Source organism: Scyliorhinus canicula, chromosome 14, assembly GCF_902713615.1.
Source record: "Scyliorhinus canicula chromosome 14, sScyCan1.1, whole genome shotgun sequence".
Lineage (NCBI taxonomy): Eukaryota > Metazoa > Chordata > Chondrichthyes > Carcharhiniformes > Scyliorhinidae > Scyliorhinus > Scyliorhinus canicula.
In genome coordinates, this window is record NC_052159.1 from 52,185,859 (window position 1) to 52,209,179 (window position 23,321).

The 23,321-nt window shown below is 51.8% G+C and overlaps 1 protein-coding gene across 4 annotated transcripts in view; it reads right to left on the bottom strand.

The window, feature by feature from the left end:
* Positions 1 to 14,699: 14,699 nt before the first annotated feature.
* Positions 14,700 to 23,321, bottom strand: part of sgcg (sarcoglycan, gamma) — an 807,130-nt gene continuing 798,508 nt past the window's right edge. For all 4 annotated transcript variants that reach the window (XM_038818379.1, XM_038818381.1, XM_038818380.1 and 1 more), the window contains one exon: positions 14,700 to 15,659. In XM_038818379.1, coding sequence (XP_038674307.1) covers positions 15,486 to 15,659 — 174 coding nt within the window. In that variant the 3' untranslated portion in view covers positions 14,700 to 15,485. The remainder of the gene's footprint in view (positions 15,660 to 23,321) is intronic.

Sequence of the window (23,321 nt, forward strand, 5' to 3'; positions counted from 1 at the left end):
GGGCATTCCACGCCCTTACTACTCTTTAGACTATTTAGACATCCAGGTGAAATGTGGCATGAACAAGAGTAAGATGGCTTTTACTGATACTTGAATATAACAAAGGGACATTTTCACTTATTTTTGTCCTTAATTATTCAATCATTTGATTACAAAATTTATTGTGATGTGCTGATATTAAATGGTTTGTTTCCAAAAGTGTAAACATTAAACTTAACGCAAATGTTCAATTTCAGCAGTAACACTATTACAATTCTAACTTCCTTATTGTACAATCAGTCATGTGCACTGAGATCAAAGATTTGTTCCCCAGCTGAGATTAGTTAACTTTGTAACATAATCACTTAAGGACATCTTCTCTCATGAGTAGGCTATCATCTAACATCAGGTGTGGTCTCATTTAACTCATGTTCTTCATCTGAAATGCTGATACCTAAATTGGCCCCTTATCTCTGGAGCCATTCTCGTAAGTCTTCAGCACGAAGTGTAGTATCTGGAGTTGGCCACCATGGGCCCAGTTGGCAATTATTGACCACTTACGTTTTCCACCTAACTTCAATTTTCTGACTGACAGGCGTTCAGGGGACTGTCGGGGAGCCTGAAATGTACCCCTGCTCAGGACTCTTGAATGGCTGAAAGCAGACAATCAGAAGGGGATGGTAAGGGGGTGGCAGAGAAAATAAGATGTACATGGTCTCACCATTTGCACTATGCTTATCTTTGCCTGATAGCAGGGAGAAGGGAGAGCTTAGAGTTGAGAAGGGATGAGGCAAGAACATATCTTCAATGTTCTCAGCAATGCCAGATGTGGTGGGCTCTGTTGCAGCCTGCCCAACATTGCTGAGAGTCATCTCGTCCATAAGACATGATTGGCAAAAGTCCCTTGTCCAACGATTCTGCTCCTGCCACCTTATTTTGTATGCCCTCTTGTCCTTTAAGAGAGAAGGAAGAGTTCAAGTGATTATGTAGCTATTGTGCCTGCAATAGTTGAAAAGCTGGAGGCAGTGAAAGATGGGTGTGAAGTGGCTAGCGTTGATAGGTGTCTGAGGATGAGACGCAGTATCTGGATCTTAGGCGTGAGTCCTGGGTGCCAGGGACTGCTTGTTGGCTGTGTGGTAATGGTGTGGTGCATTGAGAGTTGTTAGTGTGCTGAATATGCATTCGCTGGCCTTGACCACCTGCAGGAGGTTGTTAGACTTCTTGTGGCTCTGCTGCAAGGTCCTTGGAGCCAGGCACTGACTTACAGGGTGGGGTGCCCCTGCCTCCCAGTCACACATTTCTCAGTGGCAGGAGGCAGCATGCCATTCGCTGGCAGCAGGATTCTCTGCTCCCGCACCTGTCAATCGTAATGCTCATTGAAGCCACCCCATGGGCGGGGTGGGTGTCCGGCAGGACCGCCGAATGCAAACAGCCAGACAATTCCAGCCATCATCCCCCTAACCACCTCCATCGAGCCCCACTTTTAAGATAGTCTTGGGGACCTCTTTCTCTCAATGGAACCAAGACATCTATTCCCCATGTACAACTCCACCATTATACATCTGCAGCTGTCTCCACAATTCTGAAAACCCTCCCTTTGCCCTTGAGTTCCATTTTGTTTGTTTACAATTGCAGCAAAAGAGCTCGGGATCAGCTTCCTGTAATTTAATGCAGCATCAATTTCAGATAGAAAGGTTGTCTTTAAGAACAGGCGGCTGGATGCACCACATTCTATAAACTAATTCTACTCCATCCCTACTGAGTGCTGGGGCAGCCAACAGCAGGCGGTGTACAACCATATGCTACAATCAAATAAATGAGGTGGCAACACCAAACTCTCTTTACAACGCTGTTTTGTTCAACATTTGGTGTGAAACCAAGGATCCAGCATATCAAAATCCCAACCGGAGCAGGTTCGAAGGGCTGAATGGTCTCCAATATTTCTACATCCAACATTCCTGTGCTATTTGCAGCTCTTCCTCATAACTCCTACTGGTGTTGTGATGGAACAGAAGAGGAACCTAACGAAGAATTGGTCCATGTCATTTTTTTTAACAACAGGAATTGCAACAGGGCAGCACGGTAGCATTGTGAATAGCACAATCGCTTCACAGCTCCAGGGTCCCAGGTTCGATTCCGGCTTGGGTCACTGTCTGTGCGGAGTCTGCACATCCTCCCCGTGTGTGCGTGGGTTTCCTCCGGGTGCTCCGGTTTCCTCCCACAGTCCAAAGATGTGCAGGTTAGGTGGATTGGCCATGATAAATTGCCCTTAGTATCCAAAATTGCCCTTAGTGTTGGGTGGGGTTACTGGGTAATGGGGATAGGGTGGAGGTGTTGACCTTGGATAGGGGGTAGGGTGCTCTTTCCAAGAGCCGGTGCAGACTCGATGGGCCGAATGGCCTCCTGCACTGTAAATTCTATGTAATTCTTGACCTGCCCAGGCCTGTGGGAAGTGGGCAGTCTTTGCCAAACTGACACAAGGCTGGTGACATGGAGAAGGTGGGTTAGGAGGGGGACAGCCCCCCTGAAGTCGGAATTGGTTATGACCTGCAAACTAGGAGGCCCAATGTTTGGTAAGAGTTGGTCCTCCACATTTTAATAATTTGGGTAAGCTGTTTAGGGGCAGCAGGGTAGCATGGTGGCTAGCATCAATGCTTCACAGCTCCAGGGTCCCAGGTTCGATTCCCGGCTGGGTCACTGTCTGTGTGGAGTCTGCACGTCCTCCCCCTGTGTGCGTGGGTTTCCTCCGGGTGCTCCGGTTTCCTCCCACAGTCCAAAGATGTGCGGGTTAGGTGGATTGGCCATGCTAAATTGCCCGTAGTGTCCTAATAAAAGTAAGGTTAAGGGGGGGGTTGTTGGGTTACGGGTATAGGGTGGATACGTGGGTTTGAGTAGGGTGATCATGGCTCGGCACAACATTGAGGGCCGAAGGGCCTGTTCTGTGCTGTACTGTTCTATGTTCTATGTTCTATGTTGACACTTGTCACACCTCCTGAGATTGCTTGACATTCTGCTAGTTTCTCCATTACTGGCACTTGCATTTTATTCCAGATTTATTAATTGAATTTTAGTTCTCCAGTTGTGATGCACAATCAATAACTCTCGAAGCGAGATTGGAGTACAATTGAAGGCTTTATTGGACTAGTTTTACCCCCAGCAGCGCAGGTACAGAATGCAGCAGCTGGGGAGACACAGACTCTTATACTCTGCCTTACTGGGCGGAACCAGCAGGCAGGCTTCACCAATGATCTTGCTGTCTCAGGTAACTCCCACACCAATGGTCTTACAGCCTCAACCTGGGTACCGTAATACCCCTAATACCGACTACCACATTCACCCACTGTTTTTAAAAAAAGAGTCCGGCGGGGGTGGTGGTCTTGCGTTATACAGTGGTAGAGGTTGAAATCATGGTGGTACCCGTCGGTGGTACAGTGTTTTGTCTTGTTCCATGTCACAACTATTTACAGTATTTATTTACATGTACATATCAAAATGAAGCAATTAGTCGATCGGAGGCCCTGGTCGTCCTCGTTGAACATCGCAGTTTTGGTGGTGACGCAGGAGTCGGCTCGGGCATCCATGACTCCGCGAGCATGACTTCGGTTTCTTCGGTAGCTTCATCACCCCTAGATGGGACCAGTGGGAGAACAGATCCACCTGGGAAGGGGGCGGCCATGGGGTGCGCCGGCGAGAGGGAGGGTGGGGTAGGTGGGAGGGTGTGGGTGTGGATCCAGCGGGTGCCAGGTCCCGTAGGGTGACCGTATCCTGTTGGCCGTTGGGGTACGCCACGTAAGCGTACTGAGGGTTAGCGTGAAGGAGGTGGACCCTCTCGACCAATGGGTCCGACTTGTGCGCCTGCACGTGTTTGCGGAGCAGGACAGGTCCAGGAGCTGCCAGCCAGGTTGGGAGCGAGGTCCCGGAGGAGGACTTCCTAGGGAAGACAAGGAGATGTTCATGAGGTGTTTTGTTTGTCGTGTTACACAGCAGTGATCGGATGGAGTGGAGTGCACGGGGAGGACCTCCTGCCAGCGGGAGACTGGGAGATTTCTGGACCGCAGGGCCAGTAGGACGGTCTTCCAGACTGTTCCGTTCTCCCTCTCTACCTGTCCGTTTCCCCGGGGATTATAACTGGTCGTCCTGCTCGAGGCAATGCCCTTGCTGAGCAGAAATTGACGCAGTTCGTCGCTCATGAAGGAGGACCCCCTATCACTGTGTATGTAGGCGGGGAAACCGAACAGTGTAAAGGGGCTTTTCACAGTAACTTCATTTGAAGCCTACTCGTGACAATAAGCGATCTTCATTTTTCATTTTTTCATTTTCATACTGTGGAGGGCTTTTATGACGGTGGCTGCGGTCATATCGGGGCAGGGGATGGCGAATGGGAACCGGGAGTGTCGTAATCAATATTTTCCCCGCTTCTGGACTGTGATAGAAAGATTCAACAACGCTCGTTAAGAAAACAAAACAAGGCTTTATTTACGAATTACAATTGCATGCAGAATTGGCTGAAACTTAAGAGTCGGAGAGCAGTCAAATACAAACTGCTGGGTCCGTCCCAAGTCTGCGCTAGGACAGACAAATAGGTAGACATTTATTCATTATAGAATCAAGATAACGTGAATACAGCTTGGTCAGGAATTTGATCAAAAGTAAAACACAAGTAATAATCATTAAACTGGCGTCACCTTGCTGACCTTTAGAGGACTCGGGGTCTCATATCATTATCTTGTCTTTTGGTGCATGTTTAAGAAATGGAGCAGATTTGTTTAAGTATCGAAAATAACTATTTCTAGTTTATCTTGTGTATTTAGACTGCTCTGGGGTATGACGACTGAGTTTTTATCTGAGTTTAGAGTCAGCAAGTTTTCGGGTCAAGTTGACCTTGGCTGTTTGTATTTGTGCCTTAAGTTATGCGAAGTCAATTTAAATTTAATTGTACCAAGAAACTTGACTAGTTTTCCCATCATGCCATTATTTGCTTCGCACAATACCACAGGAGTACTCGTCAATCACGTTCAGGAAGTACGTGTTGCGGTCGGTGGATGGGAGGGGCCCTTTGAAGTCCATACTGAAGCATTCAAAGGAACGGGAAGCCTTTACCAGGTGCACTTTCTCTGGCCTGTAGAAGTGCGGCTTGCACTCCGCGCAGATTTGGAAGTTCCTGGTGGCGGTCCTGGCCTCCTCGATGGAGTAGGGCAGGTTGCGGGTCTTGATAAAATGGAAGAATCGAGTGGGTGGCAGAGGTCCTCATGGAGGGCCCGGAGTCGGTCCACTTGTGCGTTGGCATATGTGCTGTGGGGTAAGGCATCAGGAGGCTCATTTAGCTTCCCGGGACGATACAAGATCTCATAGTTGTAGGTGGAGAGCTCGATCCTCCACCGTAAGATCTTATCGTTCTTTATCTTGCCCCGCTGTGCATTATCGAACATGAAAGCAACCGGCCGTTGGTCAGTGAGGAGCGTGAATCTCCTGCCGGCCAGGTAATGCCTCCAGTGCCGCACAGTTTCTACTATGGCCTGGGCCTCCTTTTCAACGGAGGAAAGATGGATTTCTGAAGCATGGAGGGTGTGTGAGAAGAAGGCCATGGGCCTGCCCGCTTGGTTGAGGGTGGCTGCCAGAGCTCCGTCGGACGCATCGCTCTCGACTTGGAATGGAAGGGATTCGTCGATTGCGTGCATCATGGTCTTTGCGATGTCCACTTTTATGCGGCTGAAGGCCTGGCGGGCCTCTGCCGACAGGGGAAAAATCATGGAGCAGTGGGGGAGGGGAAACTCCATGAGGTGCGCATGTGTTTGGGATCTAGGCCCATAACTCCATCATGCACTACGTAGCCGAGGATAGCTGGACGGTCGGTGCTGAACACGCATTTCTCCTTGTTGTAGGTGAGGTTAAGGATTTTTGCGGTATGGAGGAATTTTCGGAGGTTGGTGTCGTGGTCCTGCTGGTCATGGCCGCAGATGATGACATTGTTGAAGTACGGAAACGTGGCCCGTAAACCGTACCGGTCAACCATTCAGTCCATCTCCCGTTGGATGACTGAGACTCGATTTGTGTCAGGAAGTGGTAGAGCCACCCACCTGCTTCGAATGCAGTGTATTTGCGGTTGTCCAGGCGGACGGGGAGCTGGTGGTAGGCAGATTTGAGGTCCACCATGGAAAAGACCTTGTATTGTGCAATCTGATTGACCAAATCAGATATGCGGGGGAGAGGGTACGCGTCGAGCTGCGTATACCTGTTGATGGTCTGACCATAATCGATGACCATCCTGTGCTTCTCCCCGGTCTTTACAACCACTATTTGAGCTCTCCAGGGGCTGTTGCTAGCCTCGATAATACCTTTTTCAGTAGCCGCTGGACTTCGGACCTAATGAAGGTCCGGTCCTGGGCACTGTACCGTCTGCTCCTGGTGGCACCGGGTTTGCAATCCGGGGTGAGATTTGCAAAAAGGGAAGGAGGGTTGACCTTGAGGTTCGTGAGGCTGCAGACAGTGAGGGGGGTATAGGGCCGCCGAATTTAAAGGTTAAGCTCTGGAGGTTGCATTGGAAGTCTAACCCTAGGAGCATGGCAGCGCAGAAATGAGGAAGGACATAGAGTCGGAAATTTTTTAATTCCCTTCTCTGGTCCGTGAGGTTAGCTGCGCAGACCTACTTACCTGGAAAGGTAACATCACAGCAAAGCAGTGACCTGATTGGCTGGTAAGGAAAGTGCTCCAATTAGCAGCAGCTAGGAGAAATTTAACTCTTCCTGTGTTGGTGAGTATTGTGATTCGTGAGTAAAGTCTTTTTTCCTTTCACTTATTAATTATTTGGTAGTATAGTTTGTAGTCAGTTAAGGTAAAGGCTAAAAATGGCAGGAGATCCCAGACCCGTGTTATGCTCCTCGTGCTCAATGTGGGAGTTCAGGGACGCGGCCGATGCCCCTGACTCCCTCATTGTGTCCAGCTGCAGCTCCTGTTAGACCGCATGACGGCTCTGGAGCTGCGGATGGACTCACTTTAGAGCATCCGTGATGCTGAGGAGGTCGTGGATAGCACGTTCAGTGAGTTGGTCACACCGCAGATTAGGATTGGTGAGGGAGACAGGGAATGGGTGACCAAAAGGCAGAGAAAGAACAGGAAGGCAGTGCAGGTGTCCCCTGCAGTCATCTCCCTCCAAAACAGGTATACCGTTTTGGATACTGTTGGGGGAGATGACTCACCAGGGGAAGGCAGTAGTAGCCAGGCTCATGGCACCGTGGCTGGCTCTGCTGCACAGAAGGGCGGGAAAAAGACTGGCAGGGCTATAGTCATAGGGGATTCAATTGTAAGGGGAGTAGACAGGCATTTCTGTGGTCGACAACGAGACTCCCGAATGGTATGTTGCCACCCGGGAGCTCGGGTCAGGGATGTCTCCGATCGGCTGCAGGACATACTGAAGGGGGAGGGTGAACAGCCAGTTGTCGTGGTGCATATAGGCACCAACGATATAGGTACAAATCGGGATGAGGTCCTACAATCAGAATTTAAGGAGTTAGGGGATAAGTTAAAAAGTAGGACCTCAAAGGTAGTAATCTCAGGATTGCTACCAGTGCCACGGACAGTCAGAGTAGAAACTCAAGAATAGTCAGAATGAATACGTGGCTTGAGAGATGGTGCAGGAGGGAGGGGTTCAGATTTTTGGGACATTGGAACCGATTCTGGGGGCGGTGGGACCATTACAAACCGGATGGTCTACACCTGGGCAGGACTGGAACCAATGTCCTAGGGGGTGCTTTTGCTAACACTGTTGGGGAGGTTTTAAACTAATGTGGCAGGGGGATGGGAACCAGATTAGGAAGTTAGAGGTCAGTAAAGAAGCAGCAACTAACGCCAGTAAGGTACGAGATAATAAACTCAATGTGACTAAGGGGAAGAGTAGACAGGGAAGAGTTGATGAACGCAAAGGGACAGATGGTCTAAGGTGCATTTGTTTTAATACGAGAAGTGTAGCAGGTAAGGCAGATGAACTTAGGGCTTGGATCAGTACCTGGGAATATGATGTTATTGGTATTACTGAGACTTGGTTGAGGGAAGGGCAGGACTGGCAACTGAATATCCCAGGGTATAGATGCTTCAGGAGGGATAGAGAGGGAGGTAGAAGGGGTGGAGGAGTTGCATTACTCTTCAGAGATGATATCACAGCTGTGGTTAAGGAGGGCATGATGGAGGATTCGAGCACTGAGGCAATATGGGTGGAGCTAAAAAATAGGAAGGGTGCAGTAACATTGTTGGGACTTTCCTACAGGCCTCCCAAAGCGAGCATGAAGTAGAGGTACAAATATGCAGATAGATTATAGAAAAATGTCGGAGCAATAGGGTGGTTGTGATGGGAGATTTTAACTTCCCCAACATTGAATGGGATTCGTGTAGTGTTGGAGGTGTAGATGGAGCAGAGTTTGTAAGGAGCATCCAGGAGAGTTTTTTAGAGCAGTATGTAAATAGTCCAACTCGGGAAGGGGCCATATTGGACCTGGTATTGGGGAATGATCCCGGCCAGGTGATTGATGTTTCAGTCGGTGATTACTTTGGGAATAGCGATCACTATTCCGTAAGTTTTAGAATACTCATGGACAAGGACAGGAGGGGTCCGAAAGGAAGAGTGCTAAATTGGGGAAAGGCAGAGTATAACAAAATTCGGCAGGAGCTAGGGAATGTGGATTGGGAGCAGCTGTTTAAGGGTAAATCCACATTTGAAATATGGGAATCTTTTAAGGAAAGGTTGATTAGAGTGCAGGACAGACATGTTCCTGTGAAAATGAGAGATAGAAATGGCAAGATTAGGGAACCATGGATGACGGGTGAAATTGTGAGACTAGCTAAGATGAAAAAGGAAGCATCCATAAGATCGAGGCAACTCAAAACTGATGAAGCTTTGGGGGAATATCGGGAAAGTAGGACAAATCTCAAACGCGCAACAAAGAGGGCTAAAAGGGGTCATGAAATATCTTTGGCTAACAGGGTTAAGGAAAATCCCAAAGCCTTTTATTCGTATGTAAGGAGCAAGAGGGTAACTAGAGAAAGGATTGGCCCACTCAAAGACAAAGGAGGGAATTTATGCGTGGACTCAGAGGAAATTGGTGAGATTCTTAATGAGTACTTTGCATCGGTATTCACAAAGGAGAGGGACAAGACGGATGTTGAGGCTAGGGATGGATGTTTAAATATTCTAGGTCAAGTTGTCATACGGAAGGGGGAAGTTTTGGGTATTCTAAAAGACATTAAGGTGGACAAGTCCCCAGGACCAGATGGGATCTATCCCAGGTTACTGAGGGAAGCGAGGGTCGAAATAGCTGGGGCCTTAACAGATATCTTTGCAGCATCCTTGAGCATGGGTGAGGTCTCGGAAGACTGGAGAATTGCTAATGTTGTCCCTTTGTTTAAGAAGGGTAGCAGGGATAACCCAGGAAATTATAGACCTGCGAGCTTGACGTCAGTGGTAGGCAAACTGTTGGAGAAGATACTGAGGGATAGGATCTATTCACATATGGAAGAAAATAGACTTATCAGTGATAGGCAGCATGGTTTTGTGCAGGGAAGGTCATGTGTTACAAACCTAATAGAATTCTTTGAGGAAGTGACGAAGTTAATAGATGAGGGAAGGGCTGTAGATGTCATATACATGGACTTTAGTAAGGCGTTTGATAAGGTTTCACATGGTAGGTTGGTGGCAAAAGTGAAGTTGTATGGGGTTCAGGGTGTACTAGCTAGATGGATAAAGAACTGGCTGGGTAACAGGAGACAGAAAGTAGTGGTGGAAGGGAGTGTCTCAAAATGGAGAAGGGTGACTAGTGGTGTTCCACAGGGATCCGTGCTCGGACCACTGTTGTTTGTGATCTACATAAATGACCTGGAGGAAGGTATAGGTGGTCTGATTAGCAAGTTTGCAGATGATACTAAGATTGGTGGAGTTGCAGATAGCGAGGAGGATTGTCAGAGAATACAACAAAATATAGATAGATTGGAGAGTTGGGCAGAGAAATGGCAGATGGAGTTCAATCCAGGCAAATGCGAGGTGATGCATTTTGGAAGATCAAATTCAAGAGCGGACTATATGGTCAATGGAAGTGTCCTGGGGAAAATTGATGTACAGAGAGATCTGGGAGTTCAGGTCCATTGTACCCTGAAGGTGGCAACGCAGGTTGATAGAGTGGTCAAGAAGCCATACAACATGCTTGCCTTCATCGGACGGGGTATTGAGTACAAGAGTCGGCAGGTCATGTTACAGTTGTATAGGAGTCATGATTTCAAGGTGAGAGGGGGAAAGTTTAAGGGAAATGTGCGTGGAAAGTTTTTTACGCAGAGGGTGGTGGGTGCCTGGAACGCTTTACCAGCGGAGGTGGTAAGGCGGGCACGATAGCATCATTTAAGAGGCATCTAGACACGTATATGAACGGGCGGGAACAGAGGGAAGTAGATCTTGGAAAATAGGAGACAGGTTTAGATAAAGGATCTGGATCGGCGCAGGCTGGGAGGGCCGAAGGGCCTGTTCCTGTGCTGTAATTTTCTTTGTTCTTTTGTTCTTTGAACCCCTTGATCTCTACAGAGCGAGACCTGGAGGCCAGGGAGATTCTTTGGTTAACTGGGTGCATGGGAAGAGAACAGCGCCTTACCGTGTTGGGATGTATGAAGCTCTCTGTGCTCCCGGAGTTGATCAGGCAGGATGTTTTATGTCCGTTAATGAGCACGGTCGTTGTCGCGGTCGAGAGCATTCGGGGCCAAGGCTGGTCCAGGGTCACCGAGGCGAGTTGTGGTCATCCGATGACCTGAGACTCCAGCCAAGATGGCGGCGCCCACGGGTCGCGCATGGCTAGGGAGTGTGCAAGATGGCGGCGCCCATGCATCGCATGTGGTCCCTGGGGAACATGATGGCAGCGCCCAGGGCCCGCACGTGGCTCGGTAAAACGGAGATGGCGGTGCCCGCTGTCTGCACGTGGCCAGTGCAGAGAGTTGTGGTGGCGGCCCCGGTTCGCCCACGGGGGTGGCGGCGACTGCCTGGGCCTGGCATACCGCCACAAAATGGTCCTTTTTGCCGCACCCTTTGCAGGTGGAGGAGCGGGCTGGGCAGCGCTCCCGAGGGTGCTTGGCTTACCCGCAAAAATAACAGCGGGGCCCCCTGGGATTGACTGGTAGCCACGCGGCACAAGCTTGTGGGGGGATGGGGGATGCATCGGGGTCGGCTGCGGGCAGGTTCCACGCTGCCCAAGGGGCTGCCGCGCGGTCAGGTACATTCGCGCGGGCATTTCGGGAGGCCACATCCAGGGAGCTACCAAGGGCCCGTGCCTCCTTGAGGCCAAGTGTCTCTTTCTCGAGCACCCGCTGATGGATTTGGGAGGACAGCATACCTGCAACGAATGCGTCCCGGATTAAAAGTTCGGTGTGGTCTTTGGCTGAAACTTGCGGACAGTCACAGTTCCTACCTAGTACCAGAAGTGCGCGGTAGAATTCGCCTAGCGATTCCCCCGAGATTTGTCGCCTCGTCGCTAGTAGATGTCGGGCGTAGACCTGGTTTACTGGGCGAATGTGGTGTCCTTTCAACAGGGCCATCGCGGCCTCGAAATTGTCCGCATCCACGATGAGCGTGTAGATCTCTGGGCTCACCCTCGAGTGGAGAACTTGCAGTTTCTGGTCCTCTGTGGGTGTAGTCGTGGCCGTCCTGAGGTACCCGTTGAAGCACGCCAGCCAGTGTTTGAAGGTTGCCGTTGAGTTTGCCGCATGGGGGCTCAGTTGCAGACACTCCGGCTTGATGCGGAGCTCCATTCTTCAAAATCTAGTCCAATAAATTGATGCACGATCAATAACTCTCGAAGCGAGATTGGTGTACAATTGAAGGCTTTATTAGACTAGATGTTTCCCCTAGCAGCGCAGGTACAGACTGCAGCAGCTAGGGAGACACAGACTCTTATACTCCGCCTTACTGGGCGGAACCAGCAGGCAGGCTTCACCAATGATCTTGCTGTCTCAGGTACCTCCCACACTAATGGTCTTACAGCCTCAACCTGGGTACCGTAATACTCCTATTACCGACTACCAGAAGCTGCCATGGATGGATTTTGATTTCATATCTGCTGGATTATTAATCCAGCCTCTGGGTTATAATCGAGTGACATAACCCTGATGTTACCATTACCTTTTGAGTTGGTAGGTTCCCAAATAGATCCCTGCAGCCTGGGCACTTGTCAGCATTATTCAAGCAGAATAACTTCCCACTGACCTCACATACTTCAACATGGTATAGTTTGTGTTTTGTTGTATCTTGGAATATTTTGTGGGACCACTTGTGATATTTTAGATTGTAAGCAGATGAGCTTTCTGAAACTGAAATCAAATAATCTAATAATAAAGATCTAACTTTTTATCCATGTATTAAAATGATCTTGGGCGGAATTCTCCGACCCCCTGCAGGGTCGGGGAATCGCCCGGGTCCGGCGTAAATCTCTCCCCCGCCGTGGCCGAAATTCTCCGCCACCCGGGAATCGTCGGGGGCGGGAATCGCGCCCCGCCAGTCGGAAGGCCCCCTGCACCGATCGGCGAGCCCCCTTTGGCGATTCTCCGGCCCGCGATGGACTGAAGTGCCGCCGCTGTCAGGCCTCTCCTGCCGACGTGATTTAAACCACCTCTGTGCTGGCGGGAGCAGGCGACGCGAGCAGGCCCCAGGGTCCTGAGGGGGGGGAGGGCGCGGGGAAAAATGGACCCCGGGGAGTGCACTCACGGTGGCCTGGCCCATGGTCTAGGCCCACCGATCGGCGGGCGGGCCTGTGCCGTGGGGGCACTCTTTTTCTTCTGCTGCCGCCACGGCCTCCACCATGACGGAGGTGGAAGAGACCCCCTCCACCGTGTATGCGCCAGTGGTGACGTCAGCAGCTGCTGACGCTCCGCCGCATGCGCGGACTCGCGCCGACCGGCGAAGGCCTTTCGGCCAGCCCCAATGCCGGTCGGCGTGGTGCCAAAGGCCGTTGGCACCAGTCAGCAGAGTGGGAGCCACTCCGGCGTGGGCCTAGCCCCTAAAGGTGCGGGGAATTCCGCACCTTTGGGGAGGCCCAACGCCGGAGTTGTTGGCACCAGTCCGCTACGCCGGGACTCCCCGCCCAGCCATATAAGGGAGAATTGCACCCCTTAAAAATGTTGCAATGAAAAACCTAACTAGCTTTATATAGGGATTTGTGATTATGGAAACATTTCTATACTGTTTATGAATATATATTGCTGTGAATGCTCTGTTATTGAGACATGCCACTATCTGGACAACTGGAACAACCCCATGCCATCTGAGAATGTGAATGTGCCTGTAGTGTATTTATGTGTATCTCATTATTTGAAGAAAGTTTAATAGGTGGCAGAGGGGCAATAAAACTGTACTTCTTCTTTGTTCAGCGAAAGATCAATTTAAAACGATCTGAAAGCTAGCCAACCTCTGATTTATGTAAACTTCCCGTACAAGAGAGATACGGCAACATGTGGTTTAGAGAAAAATAACTTGGATTCTGCTGCAAAATAAAGCTGGCACAATTAACAACATAGACTCCTCGGGCAGCACGGTGGGGTAGTGGGTTAGCCCTGATGCCTCACGGCGCCGAGGTCCCATGTTCGATCCCAGCTCTGGGTCACTGTTCGTGTGGAGTTTGCACATTCTCCCCGTGTTTGCGTGGGTTTCGCCCCACAACCCAAAGATTTGCAGGCTAGGTGGATTGGACTTGCCAAAGTGCCCCTTAATTGGGAAAAAAAATGAATTGGGTTTTCTAAATTTATTTTAAAAACATAGACTCCTGATATTAACAGGGTTTAGTGCAGTACGGTGATGCAGTGGTCAGCACTGCTGCCTCATGGCACTGAGGTCCCAGGTTCGATCCCGGCCCTGGGTCACTGCCTGTGTGGAATTTGCACATTTTCCCCGTGTTTGCGTGGTTTTCGCCCCCACAGCCCAAAGAGGCGCAGGGTAGGTGGATTGGCCATGTTAAATTGCCCCTTAATTGCAAAAAATGAATTGGGTACTCTAAATTTATTTTTTTTAAATCAGGGTTTGAAGGAAATCTCACAATTTGCAAGCACCTTTATTGGTTCAGCCCAGACCATGGATAGGCGACATTTAACAGCAGAGCTGCTGGTCCCAGTGGCTTGGGCGAAGGGATGTTGGACAAGGTGCTACACGACCACATGGTGGCAGGGGAGTCATTGTGAATGTATTTTTCTGGTTGTGGTGTGCTGTGCGAATGTGCATGTTTAAAGTAACCAGGATGATTATCTGGGACAGAAGCACGGACAGGACATATTCTCTCATGTGTAGCTGGAATAAATGTATGACACATTTAAACAGAGTGCAGAATCGTACAGTGTGTGGAAGATGACCATTTGGCCAGTTATGTCTATGCCTGTTCTTTAAAAAACGATGCAATTAGTCCCACTCTCCTGTTCATTTCACATAACCCGACATTGTGTTTCCCTGTCAAACTATATATCCAATTTTCTTTTGACGGTACAATTTGCTTCTGTTTTCACCAGCTTTTTAGACAGTGAATTCCAGATCACGACAAGCCACTGAACAAAACAATAAATTCTCATTACGTCCTGCCCTCTTGTTCTTTTGCCAATCCTCTGGTCATCAACCCTCCCGCTAAATAGTGGTTAATGCATCTATAGGTCAATGCAATAAAAACATAACCTGTTGGAAAGTAATAGAGATTTAAAAAACAAAATCACCCAAACGCAAATAGGGATAGCGTACTTTTATTTTATACATTTCAACATAGCTTTATAAAAAGACTAAGAAAGGTTACTGCAACTTTAATACTGTGGTTTACATACAGATGGTAAAGCTTTGGATATTTTATTCCACATTGTAGTTTTGTACAAAAGCACAGCTCTTGTGGTTCAAGTGTTATTGCAGGAAAAAAAATGTTATTGCATAGAGATCAAGCGGACACCTGGCCAAAATCAACCCAGCCTCCGCTCTTAAGTGTATCAAAATTTAATGAATACAATGTATCTTGATCATTAAAAAAAATGAACGTCCCATGTTGGCATAAGTAAGATTTGGAAGATGTAGAAGTTAGAAAATATTGATTTATAATTCAGTGTCCATATATCTTTTCTATAAAAACGTTCAATATCAGGAGAATCATCTGATGCAACCGTTGATAGTGCACCTTGTTGCACTCCATGACATGGAGCATTTATCAATGTTGTCTGTGCAACAATGGCAATTGAGCCCAACTTAGATTTTTGCTTCCACTATTTGAAATTAAAGCTTTGAATTGTGCTCTTTTTGTCCATTTGTGAATAGATTATTTTCCATTTTTTCCTGGAGCAATAGGGCTTTCTGTTTAACGTCTCTGATTAGGAGATATATTGGTGGAAGGAAATCTTTTACCACTTTCTTTATGATGCTATGGCACTGATAGTTTGCAGCTGCATTTACTGAAAAAAAATTCAAATGTTTTCAAAAACGCCGGATGAAATGTTGAGTTCTCAGAAGATTCGAGAAGACACGAAGATGCTCACTGGCACACCCGACTATATTCCTGGCAGGTGGATCCCACTCCTGCCACAGACAGGAATAGCTTTCCATCTGGACAGACACAAACTTCATAAAGTTCCTGAGAATTTCCGGATCCACCCTGTGCCACATGAGGCAACTTGGGTAATCTCACCGTCTCAGCATCTAGCAACAGCTGGAAAAGATACAGAAAAATCCATTTAATTATGTTTGCTGAATTACTTTCAATAAACCCTGTTTTAAGTTGCCCCAATTTAAGTTGTTCTGCTTTAACGTTGCACAGTTAATAGGGCCAGTATTCATGTTTTGCACCGTGCCTGACATAGAGTCACGGAACATGATCGGCTCCATTTTGGAGCGGCCCCGATTGCTCGCCAACTCGCCCAGTCTGCGCCAAAGTTCCCGCTCGCCCGCCCGCCACAATCCTGCAACTCAAAGCTGCTCTTCCCCTGAAGCTGCTCATCTCCCGAACCCTCTCTCACAGTCAGGTTGGGAAGCGAAAAGCTTGCGGGTGCGAGAGGGTGGGGAACAGGAGGTTGGGTGAGAGGGTCGGCACTGAGAGGCAGAGTCAGGGACCGGAATTCTCTGGTCATTGCGATTCAATTGTTGGTTTCACAGTGGCATGCGGTAGTTACAAGTGAAATCTCATTGACAACGGGAGTATAGAATCTCAGGGTCCGAGGGCAGGAGAGATGGCAAGCGGGAGGTTTGGGGAAAGGAGAGGCAGCAAACGGGAGAGTCGGGGAAAGGAGAGGCAGAGAGCGGGAGGGGCGGGGGAAAGGAGAGGGAGCGAGTGGGAGGGGCGGGGGAAAGGAGAGGCAGCGAGTGGGAGAGGCAGGGGAAAGGACAGGCAGCGAGTGGGAGGGGCAGGGAAAGGAGAGGCAGCGAGTGGGAGCGGCGGGGGAAAGGAGAGGCAGCGAGTAGGAGGAGCGGGGGAAAGGAGAGGCAGCGAGTGGGAGCGGTGGGGGAAAGGAGAGGCAGCGAGTGGGAGGGGAGGGGCGGGGGAAAGGAGAGGCAGCGAGTGGGAGGGGTGGGGGAAAGGAGAGGCAGCGACAGAGAGGGGTGGGGGAAAGGAGAGGCAGCGAGTGGGAGGGGCGGGGGAAAGGAGAGGCAGCGAGTGGGAGGGGCGGGGGAAAGGAGAGGCAGCGAGTGGGAGGGGCGGGGGAAAGGAGAGGCAGCGAGTGGGAGGGGTGGGGGAAAGGAGAGGCAGCGACAGGGAGGGGTGGGGGAAAGGAGAGGCAGCGAGTGGGAGGGGCGGGGGAAAGGAGAGGCAGAGAGCGGGAGGGGCGGGGGAAAGGAGAGGCGGCGAGTGGGAGGGGCGGGGGAAAGGAGAGGCGGCGAGTGGAAGGGGCGGGGGAAAGGAGAGGCAGCGAGTGGGAGGGGCGGGGAAAGGAGAGGCAGCGAGTGGGAGGGGCGGGGGAAAGGAGAGGCAGCGAGTGGGAGGGGTGGGGGAAAGGAGAGGCAGCGAGTGGGAGGGGCGGGGAAAGGAGAGGCAGCGAGTGGGAGGGGCGGGGGAAAGGAGAGGCAGCGAGTGGGAGGGGCGGGGAAAGGAGAGGCAGCGAGTGGGAGGGGCGGGGAAAAGGAGAGGCAGCGAGTGGGAGGGGTGGGGGAAAGGAGAGGCAGCGAGTGGGAGGGGCGGGGGAAAGGAGAGGCAGCGACTGGGAGGGGTGGGGGAAAGGAGAGGCAGCGAGTGGGAGGGGCGGGGGAAAGGAGAGGCAGCGAGTGGGAGGGGTGGGGGAAAGGAGAGGCAGCGAGTGGGAGGGGCGGGGGAAAGGAGAGGCGGCGAGTGGGAGGGGTGGGGGAAAGGAGAGGCAGCGAGTGAGAGGGGCGGGGGAAAGGAGAGGCAGCGAGTGGGAGGGGCGGGGGAAAGGAGAGGCAGCGAGTGGGAGGGGCGGGGGAAAGGAGAAGTGGCGAGTGGGAGGGGCGGGGGAAAGGAGAGGCAGCGAGTGGGAGGGGCGGGGGAAAGGAGAGGCAGCGACAGAGAGGGGTGGGGGAAAGGAGAGGTGGCGAGTGGGAGGGGTGGGGGAAAGGAGAGGCAGCGAGTGGGAGGGGCGGGGGAAAGGAGAGGCAGCGAGTGGGAGGGGTGGGGGAAAGGAGAGGTGGTGAGTGGGAGGGGCGGGGGAAAGGAGAGGCAGCGAGTGGGAGGGGCGGGGGAAAGGAGAGGCAGCGAGTGGGAGGGGCGGGGGAAAGGAGAGGCAGCGAGTGGGAGGGGTGGGGGAAAGTAGGCGGCGAGTGGGAGCGGTGGGGGAAAGGAGAGGTGGCGAGTGGGAGGGGTGGGGGAAAGGAGAGGCAGCGAGTGAGAGGGGCGGGGGAAAGGAGAGGCAGCGAGTGGGAGCGGTGGGGGAAAGGAGAGGTGGCGAGTGGGAGGGGCGGGGGAAAGGAGAGGCAGCGAGTGAGAGGGGCGGGGGAAAGGAGAGGCAGCGAGTGGGAGGGGTGGGGGAAAGGAGAGGCAGCGAGTGAGAGGGGCAGGGGAAAGGAGAGGCAGCGAGTGGGAGGGGTGGGGGAAAGGAGAGGCAGCGAGTGGGAGGGGCGGGGGAAAGGAGAGGCAGCGAGTGGGAGGGGCGGGGGAAAGGAGAGGTGGCGAGTGGGAGGGGCGGGGGAAAGGAGAGGCAGCGAGTGGGAGGGGCGGAGGAAAGGAGCGGCAGCGACAGAGAGGGGCGGGGGAAAGGAGAGGCAGCGAGTGGGAGGGGCGGAGGAAAGGAGCGGCAGCGACAGGGAGGGGTGGGGGAAAGGAGAGGCAGCGAGTGGGAGGGACGGGGGAAAGGAGAGGCAGCGAGTGGGAGGGACGGGGGAAAGGAGAGGCAGCGAGTGGGAGGGGCGGGGGAAAGGAGAGGCAGCGAGTGGGAGGGACGGGGGAAAGGAGAGGCAGCGAGTGGGAGGGGTGGGGGAAAGGAGAGGTGGCGAGTGGGAGGGGTGGGGGAAAGGAGAGGCAGCGAGTGGGAGGGGCGGGGAAAGGCTTGGAATGCAGGCATTTGCAGGTAATCAAATCATTACAGATGCAGGGAGAGGGATAATCACAGGTTGAAGAGGTGTAAATTGTCTCAAGCCCGAGCAGTTGGTAGGATTTTGAGGGGAGGGGTGGGAGGGGTGGGGGAAAGTAGGCGGCGAGTGGGAGCGGTGGGGGAAAGGAGAGGTGGCGAGTGGGAGGGGTGGGGGAAAGGAGAGGCAGCGAGTGAGAGGGGCGGGGGAAAGGAGAGGCAGCGAGTGGGAGGGGTGGGGGAAAGGAGAGGCAGCGAGTGAGAGGGGCAGGGGAAAGGAGAGGCAGCGAGTGGGAGGGGTGGGGGAAAGGAGAGGCAGCGAGTGGGAGGGGCGGGGGAAAGGAGAGGCAGCGAGTGGGAGGGGCGGGGGAAAGGAGAGGCAGCGACTGGGAGGGGTGGGGGAAAGGAGAGGCAGCGACTGGGAGGGGTGGGGGAAAGGAGAGGTGGCGAGTGGGAGGGGTGGGGGAAAGGAGAGGCAGCGAGTGGGGAGGGGCGGGGAAAGGCTTGGAATGCAGGCATTTGCAGGTAATCAAATCATTACAGATGCAGGGAGAGGGATAATCACAGGTTGAAGAGGTGTAAATTGTCTCAAGCCCAAGCAGTTGGTAGGATTTTGCAAGTCCAGGCCTGATGGTGGGGGGTGGATGTAATGCGACATGAATCCAAGATCCCTACGCGGCACATACTCGTGCGACTCAACCAATGTAGTCTACCTCTTACGCTGCAGGAAAGGATGTCCCGAAGCGTGGTACATTGGCGAGACCATGCAGACACTGCGACAACGAATGAATGGGCATCGTGCAACAATCACCAGGCAGGAATGTTCCCTTCCAGTCGGGGAACACTTCAGCAGTCAAGGGCATTCAGCCTCTGATCTCCGGGGTAAGCGTTCTCCAAGGCGGCCTTCAGGACACGCGACAACGCAGAATTGCCGAGCAAAAACTTATAGCTAAGTTCCGCACGCATGAGTGCGGCCTCAACCGGGATCTTGGATTCATGTCGCATTACATCCACCCCCCACCATCAGGCCTGGACTTGCAAAATCCTACCAACTGTTCGGGCTTGAGACAATTTACACCTCTTCAACCTGTGATTATCCCTCTCCCTGGATCTGTAATGATTTGATTACCTGCAAATGCCTGCATTCCAAGCATTGTCCAGCATCTCTGACTTTGTCTATATAAATGTTTCTGGAACATACCTCTCCATTCACCTGAGGAAGGAGCCGCGCTCCGAAAGCTCGTGTTTGAATCAAACCTGTTGGACTTTAACCTGGTGTTGTAAGACTTATTACTGTGCTCACCCCAGTCCAACGCTGGCATCTCCACATCATGACTGTAACATGCATTCAGCTCCAAAAACTCTCTTCAGTGGCTCCACACATCAACATGATTCCCAAGTTCGTGCTAACCGTTTACCTCTTAAAGTTGGCCTGCATGAAAAAAGGAGGCGCATTCCCCTGCAATAGGTGCTGGAAGTGGCTGGAGGAGAGTATCTGAGCAGGAATAACACTGAATAATGCCACAGTAGGGCGGTGAGCATGCTACAAGGTTCTCCGATGCAGCAGAGACTGGGAAGGCAGTGAGAGATAGCCATCATGGTCAATGCCAACAGTGTTGCCTCAAGGCACTGCCAGGTTGACACTTCCAACCTGTGTCCAGGTATGTCCCTCGACTTACATCTACACTTCGCGGAGGGATCCCTTCGACTAGATCATGCCTGGTCCAATCTGTTGTGAATATTTAGTGAGGGTGCACATTTGGGGTGGGGTGGGGGGGAGAAGGGGGTGCACTGAGTACGTGGAAATGAATTAAAATCTATTAAAATTAGGTCACCCTGTTGCCGGCGAGGGGTGGGGAAAATCGGGACACGCGACTTCTCCGGTGATAATCGCACGTTTCCCGATTCTCAAGAGATTTATACCCTCGTCGCTGATCCTGTAGGTGGTGAGTGCAGCCACAAGATTCTGCCTGTAATCTCTTGTATGAACATTCTGTATTAAACAATTCAATTAAATAAACTGAGGGACAAATTAAAATGGGGCAGCCGCTTAAAGGGATACTGCCCTAACCAAAATTAAACCTCAAACAAAACTGAAAACATCAAATTAAAATGTAATTAAGAGGATCAACAAAGCACCCCAATCCCTGCGGTGCCCACCGGACATGGACGGCCTCAATGGTACCCGTGGACGCCACATGCTTCCTCTCCAGGCACACCTGACTGCGAATGTAGCCACGGTAGAGGGGCAAACAGTCAGGTTGACCTCCTTGGTCGCCTGCTGCCTGGACCTGTTTATGACAAGTTTGACCAGGATCAGGTTCACAAGAAGGTCCTTCCCCATCCCTCTCTGCACAGGGAGTACTTAGGACTCCAATCAGTGGCAGTAAACTTTGGTTTTGTATATTTCACAGGCACAAATAACTTGCCAATGAGGGCTGACATTGCATATCAAGGTAATGAATGCCGCTTGTCACAGACAAGACACAGTTGATTAGAATGAAGCATGCATTTAGCATGACAAGCACCACAGAGGGCATCCTCATTCTCCCATTCCACAGCCCTACAAACTAATTCCTGAGAGATAAGCTTTTGAAGACAACTGCAATTGATATTCAATAACCCCTTGCAAGGGGACCTCCCTCCAGGCCCAAGCCACGGCAGCACTCCCATCCCCACCCAAAAAACACTCCAGCACCCCGGTGGTGATAGCCACCCTCCAGTCCTGGAACCAACTACGGCAGCAATTTGGCCTGACCAAAATATTCGACAAAGCTCCCATCTGCAACAACCATAGGTTCACACCAGCGCTGACTGACGCCACCTTTAGAAAGTGGGGACAGAACGGAGGGACACTGACAGTCAGGGACCTATACACGGACGGCAGGATCGCAACACTGGACGAACTGACAGGGAAATTCCAGCTAGCCAGGGGGAACGAGCTAAGGTACCTGCAACTCAAAAACTTCCTACGAAAGGAGACAAGGACGTATCTACAACCGCCATGACAGACATTACTGGAAGAGTTACTGGACACAAGCATCCTAGATAAAGGGAACTGTAGCAACTTGTATGACCGACTGGTAGAAAGGGCCAACACCGTACTGGATGCACCAAGAAAGAAATGGGAGGAAGACCTGGGGATTGAAATAGGGTGGGGACTCTCGAGCGAAGCACTGCATAGAGTCAACTCCACCTCCACGTGCGCAAGGCTCAGCCTGACGCAACTAAAAGTGGTATATAGAGCCCATTTAACCAGAACTTGTATGAGTTGGTTCTTCCCGAAGGTGGAGGACAGATGTGAACGGTGCCAAGGAGGTCCGGCCAACCACGCCCACATGTTCTGATCTTGCCCCAGACTTGTGGAGTACTGGACAGCCTTCTTCGAGGCAATGTCCAAAGTGGTGGGAGTGAGGATGGAGCCATGCCCGAAAGTGGCGGTCTTCAGGGTATCAGACCAGCCAGATCTATTCCTGGGGAGGAGGGCGGACGCCATTGCCTTTGCCTCCCTGATCGCCCGCCGTAGAATCCTGTTTGGCTGGAGGTCAGCAGCACCGCCCAGAGCTGCAGACTGGCTGTCCGACCTCTCAGAATCTGTCCAAATGGAAGAAAAACAAATTCGCCATCCGAGGGTCAGACGACGGCTTCCACAGAACGTGGGAGCCATTCACCCAATTGTTCCAGGACCTGTTTGTGGCCAACGAACAAGCAGAAGAATAGCCAATGTGGTGAATGTATTGTATTAACCATTCACCATGTATGCTACTGTATCACGCTGTTGCCCATGTGGGCTCCACCTATGGACCATTGTACAATATTACATGGAATATATCACGTTGGTGCCCTTGTGGGCTCCGCCCCGTCTCCTCCCCTCGAGGGGAGGTATAAAGAGCAGCTGCCCTGTAGGCGGCTCTCAGTAGCAGAGCAGTCGCAGGCAGGCACTGTTCTCGTCGATTAAAGCCACAGTTTACATCTACTCTCTGTTTCGCGTGAATTGATGGTCACATCAATTTAATCGACTACAACACCACAATGGAATTGACTCTCAAACCTGACCGACTGGAACATGACCCACAAGCCGCGGAGGCCAAAGGGATTTTTTTGCACTGGCTCTGCTGTTTCGAAGCCTACCTCGCCGCCTCCTCCTTGCCTTCCGTCTCCAACGATCAGAAGCTGAGCCTCCTCCACGCCCAGGTGAGCCATCGAATCTCTGTACAATTAGAGGAAGCCTCCACTTATGCAGATGCCCTCGCGATACTGAAGCACCTCTACGTAAGGCCAGTGAACGAGGCGTACGCGCGGCATCTCCTCAATACTCGCCGCCAGCGTCCCGGGGAATTGCTGGAGGAGTACCTACGCGACCTCAAAGTCCTTGCGCAAAGTTGCAACTACCAGGCCATTACGGCCACTCAACATATGGATCTTGCCGTCCGGGATGCCTACGTGGCTGGAGTCAGGCCCAACTACGTGACACAGCGCCTACTCGAAAGGTGCCCTCGACCTGGAAGAGACAGTAAAACTAGCGTCCTCCCTAGAAGTAGCGTTCCAAACCCTCAACGCGTTCCCGTCTGATCACGCGACCCCCCTCGTGGACCCCCGACCAGAGAGTACCCCAGGCCTGTGCCGCGCGGCTGCCCGCCCAATATGGGGGGCTACCGTGCTATTTCTGCGGCCAGCACCAGCACCCCAGGCAGCGCTGCCCGGCTCGGAACGCGAATTGCAGCGACTGCGGTCAAAAAGGACATTTCGCTAAAGTTTGCCTGGCCAGGTCAAAATCCTCAAAATCACAGGCCCGACTCTAAGACTCACAGGCCCGCAGACCCCACAATGTGGCTGCGTGCCTGCTGGCTCTGCCCCCC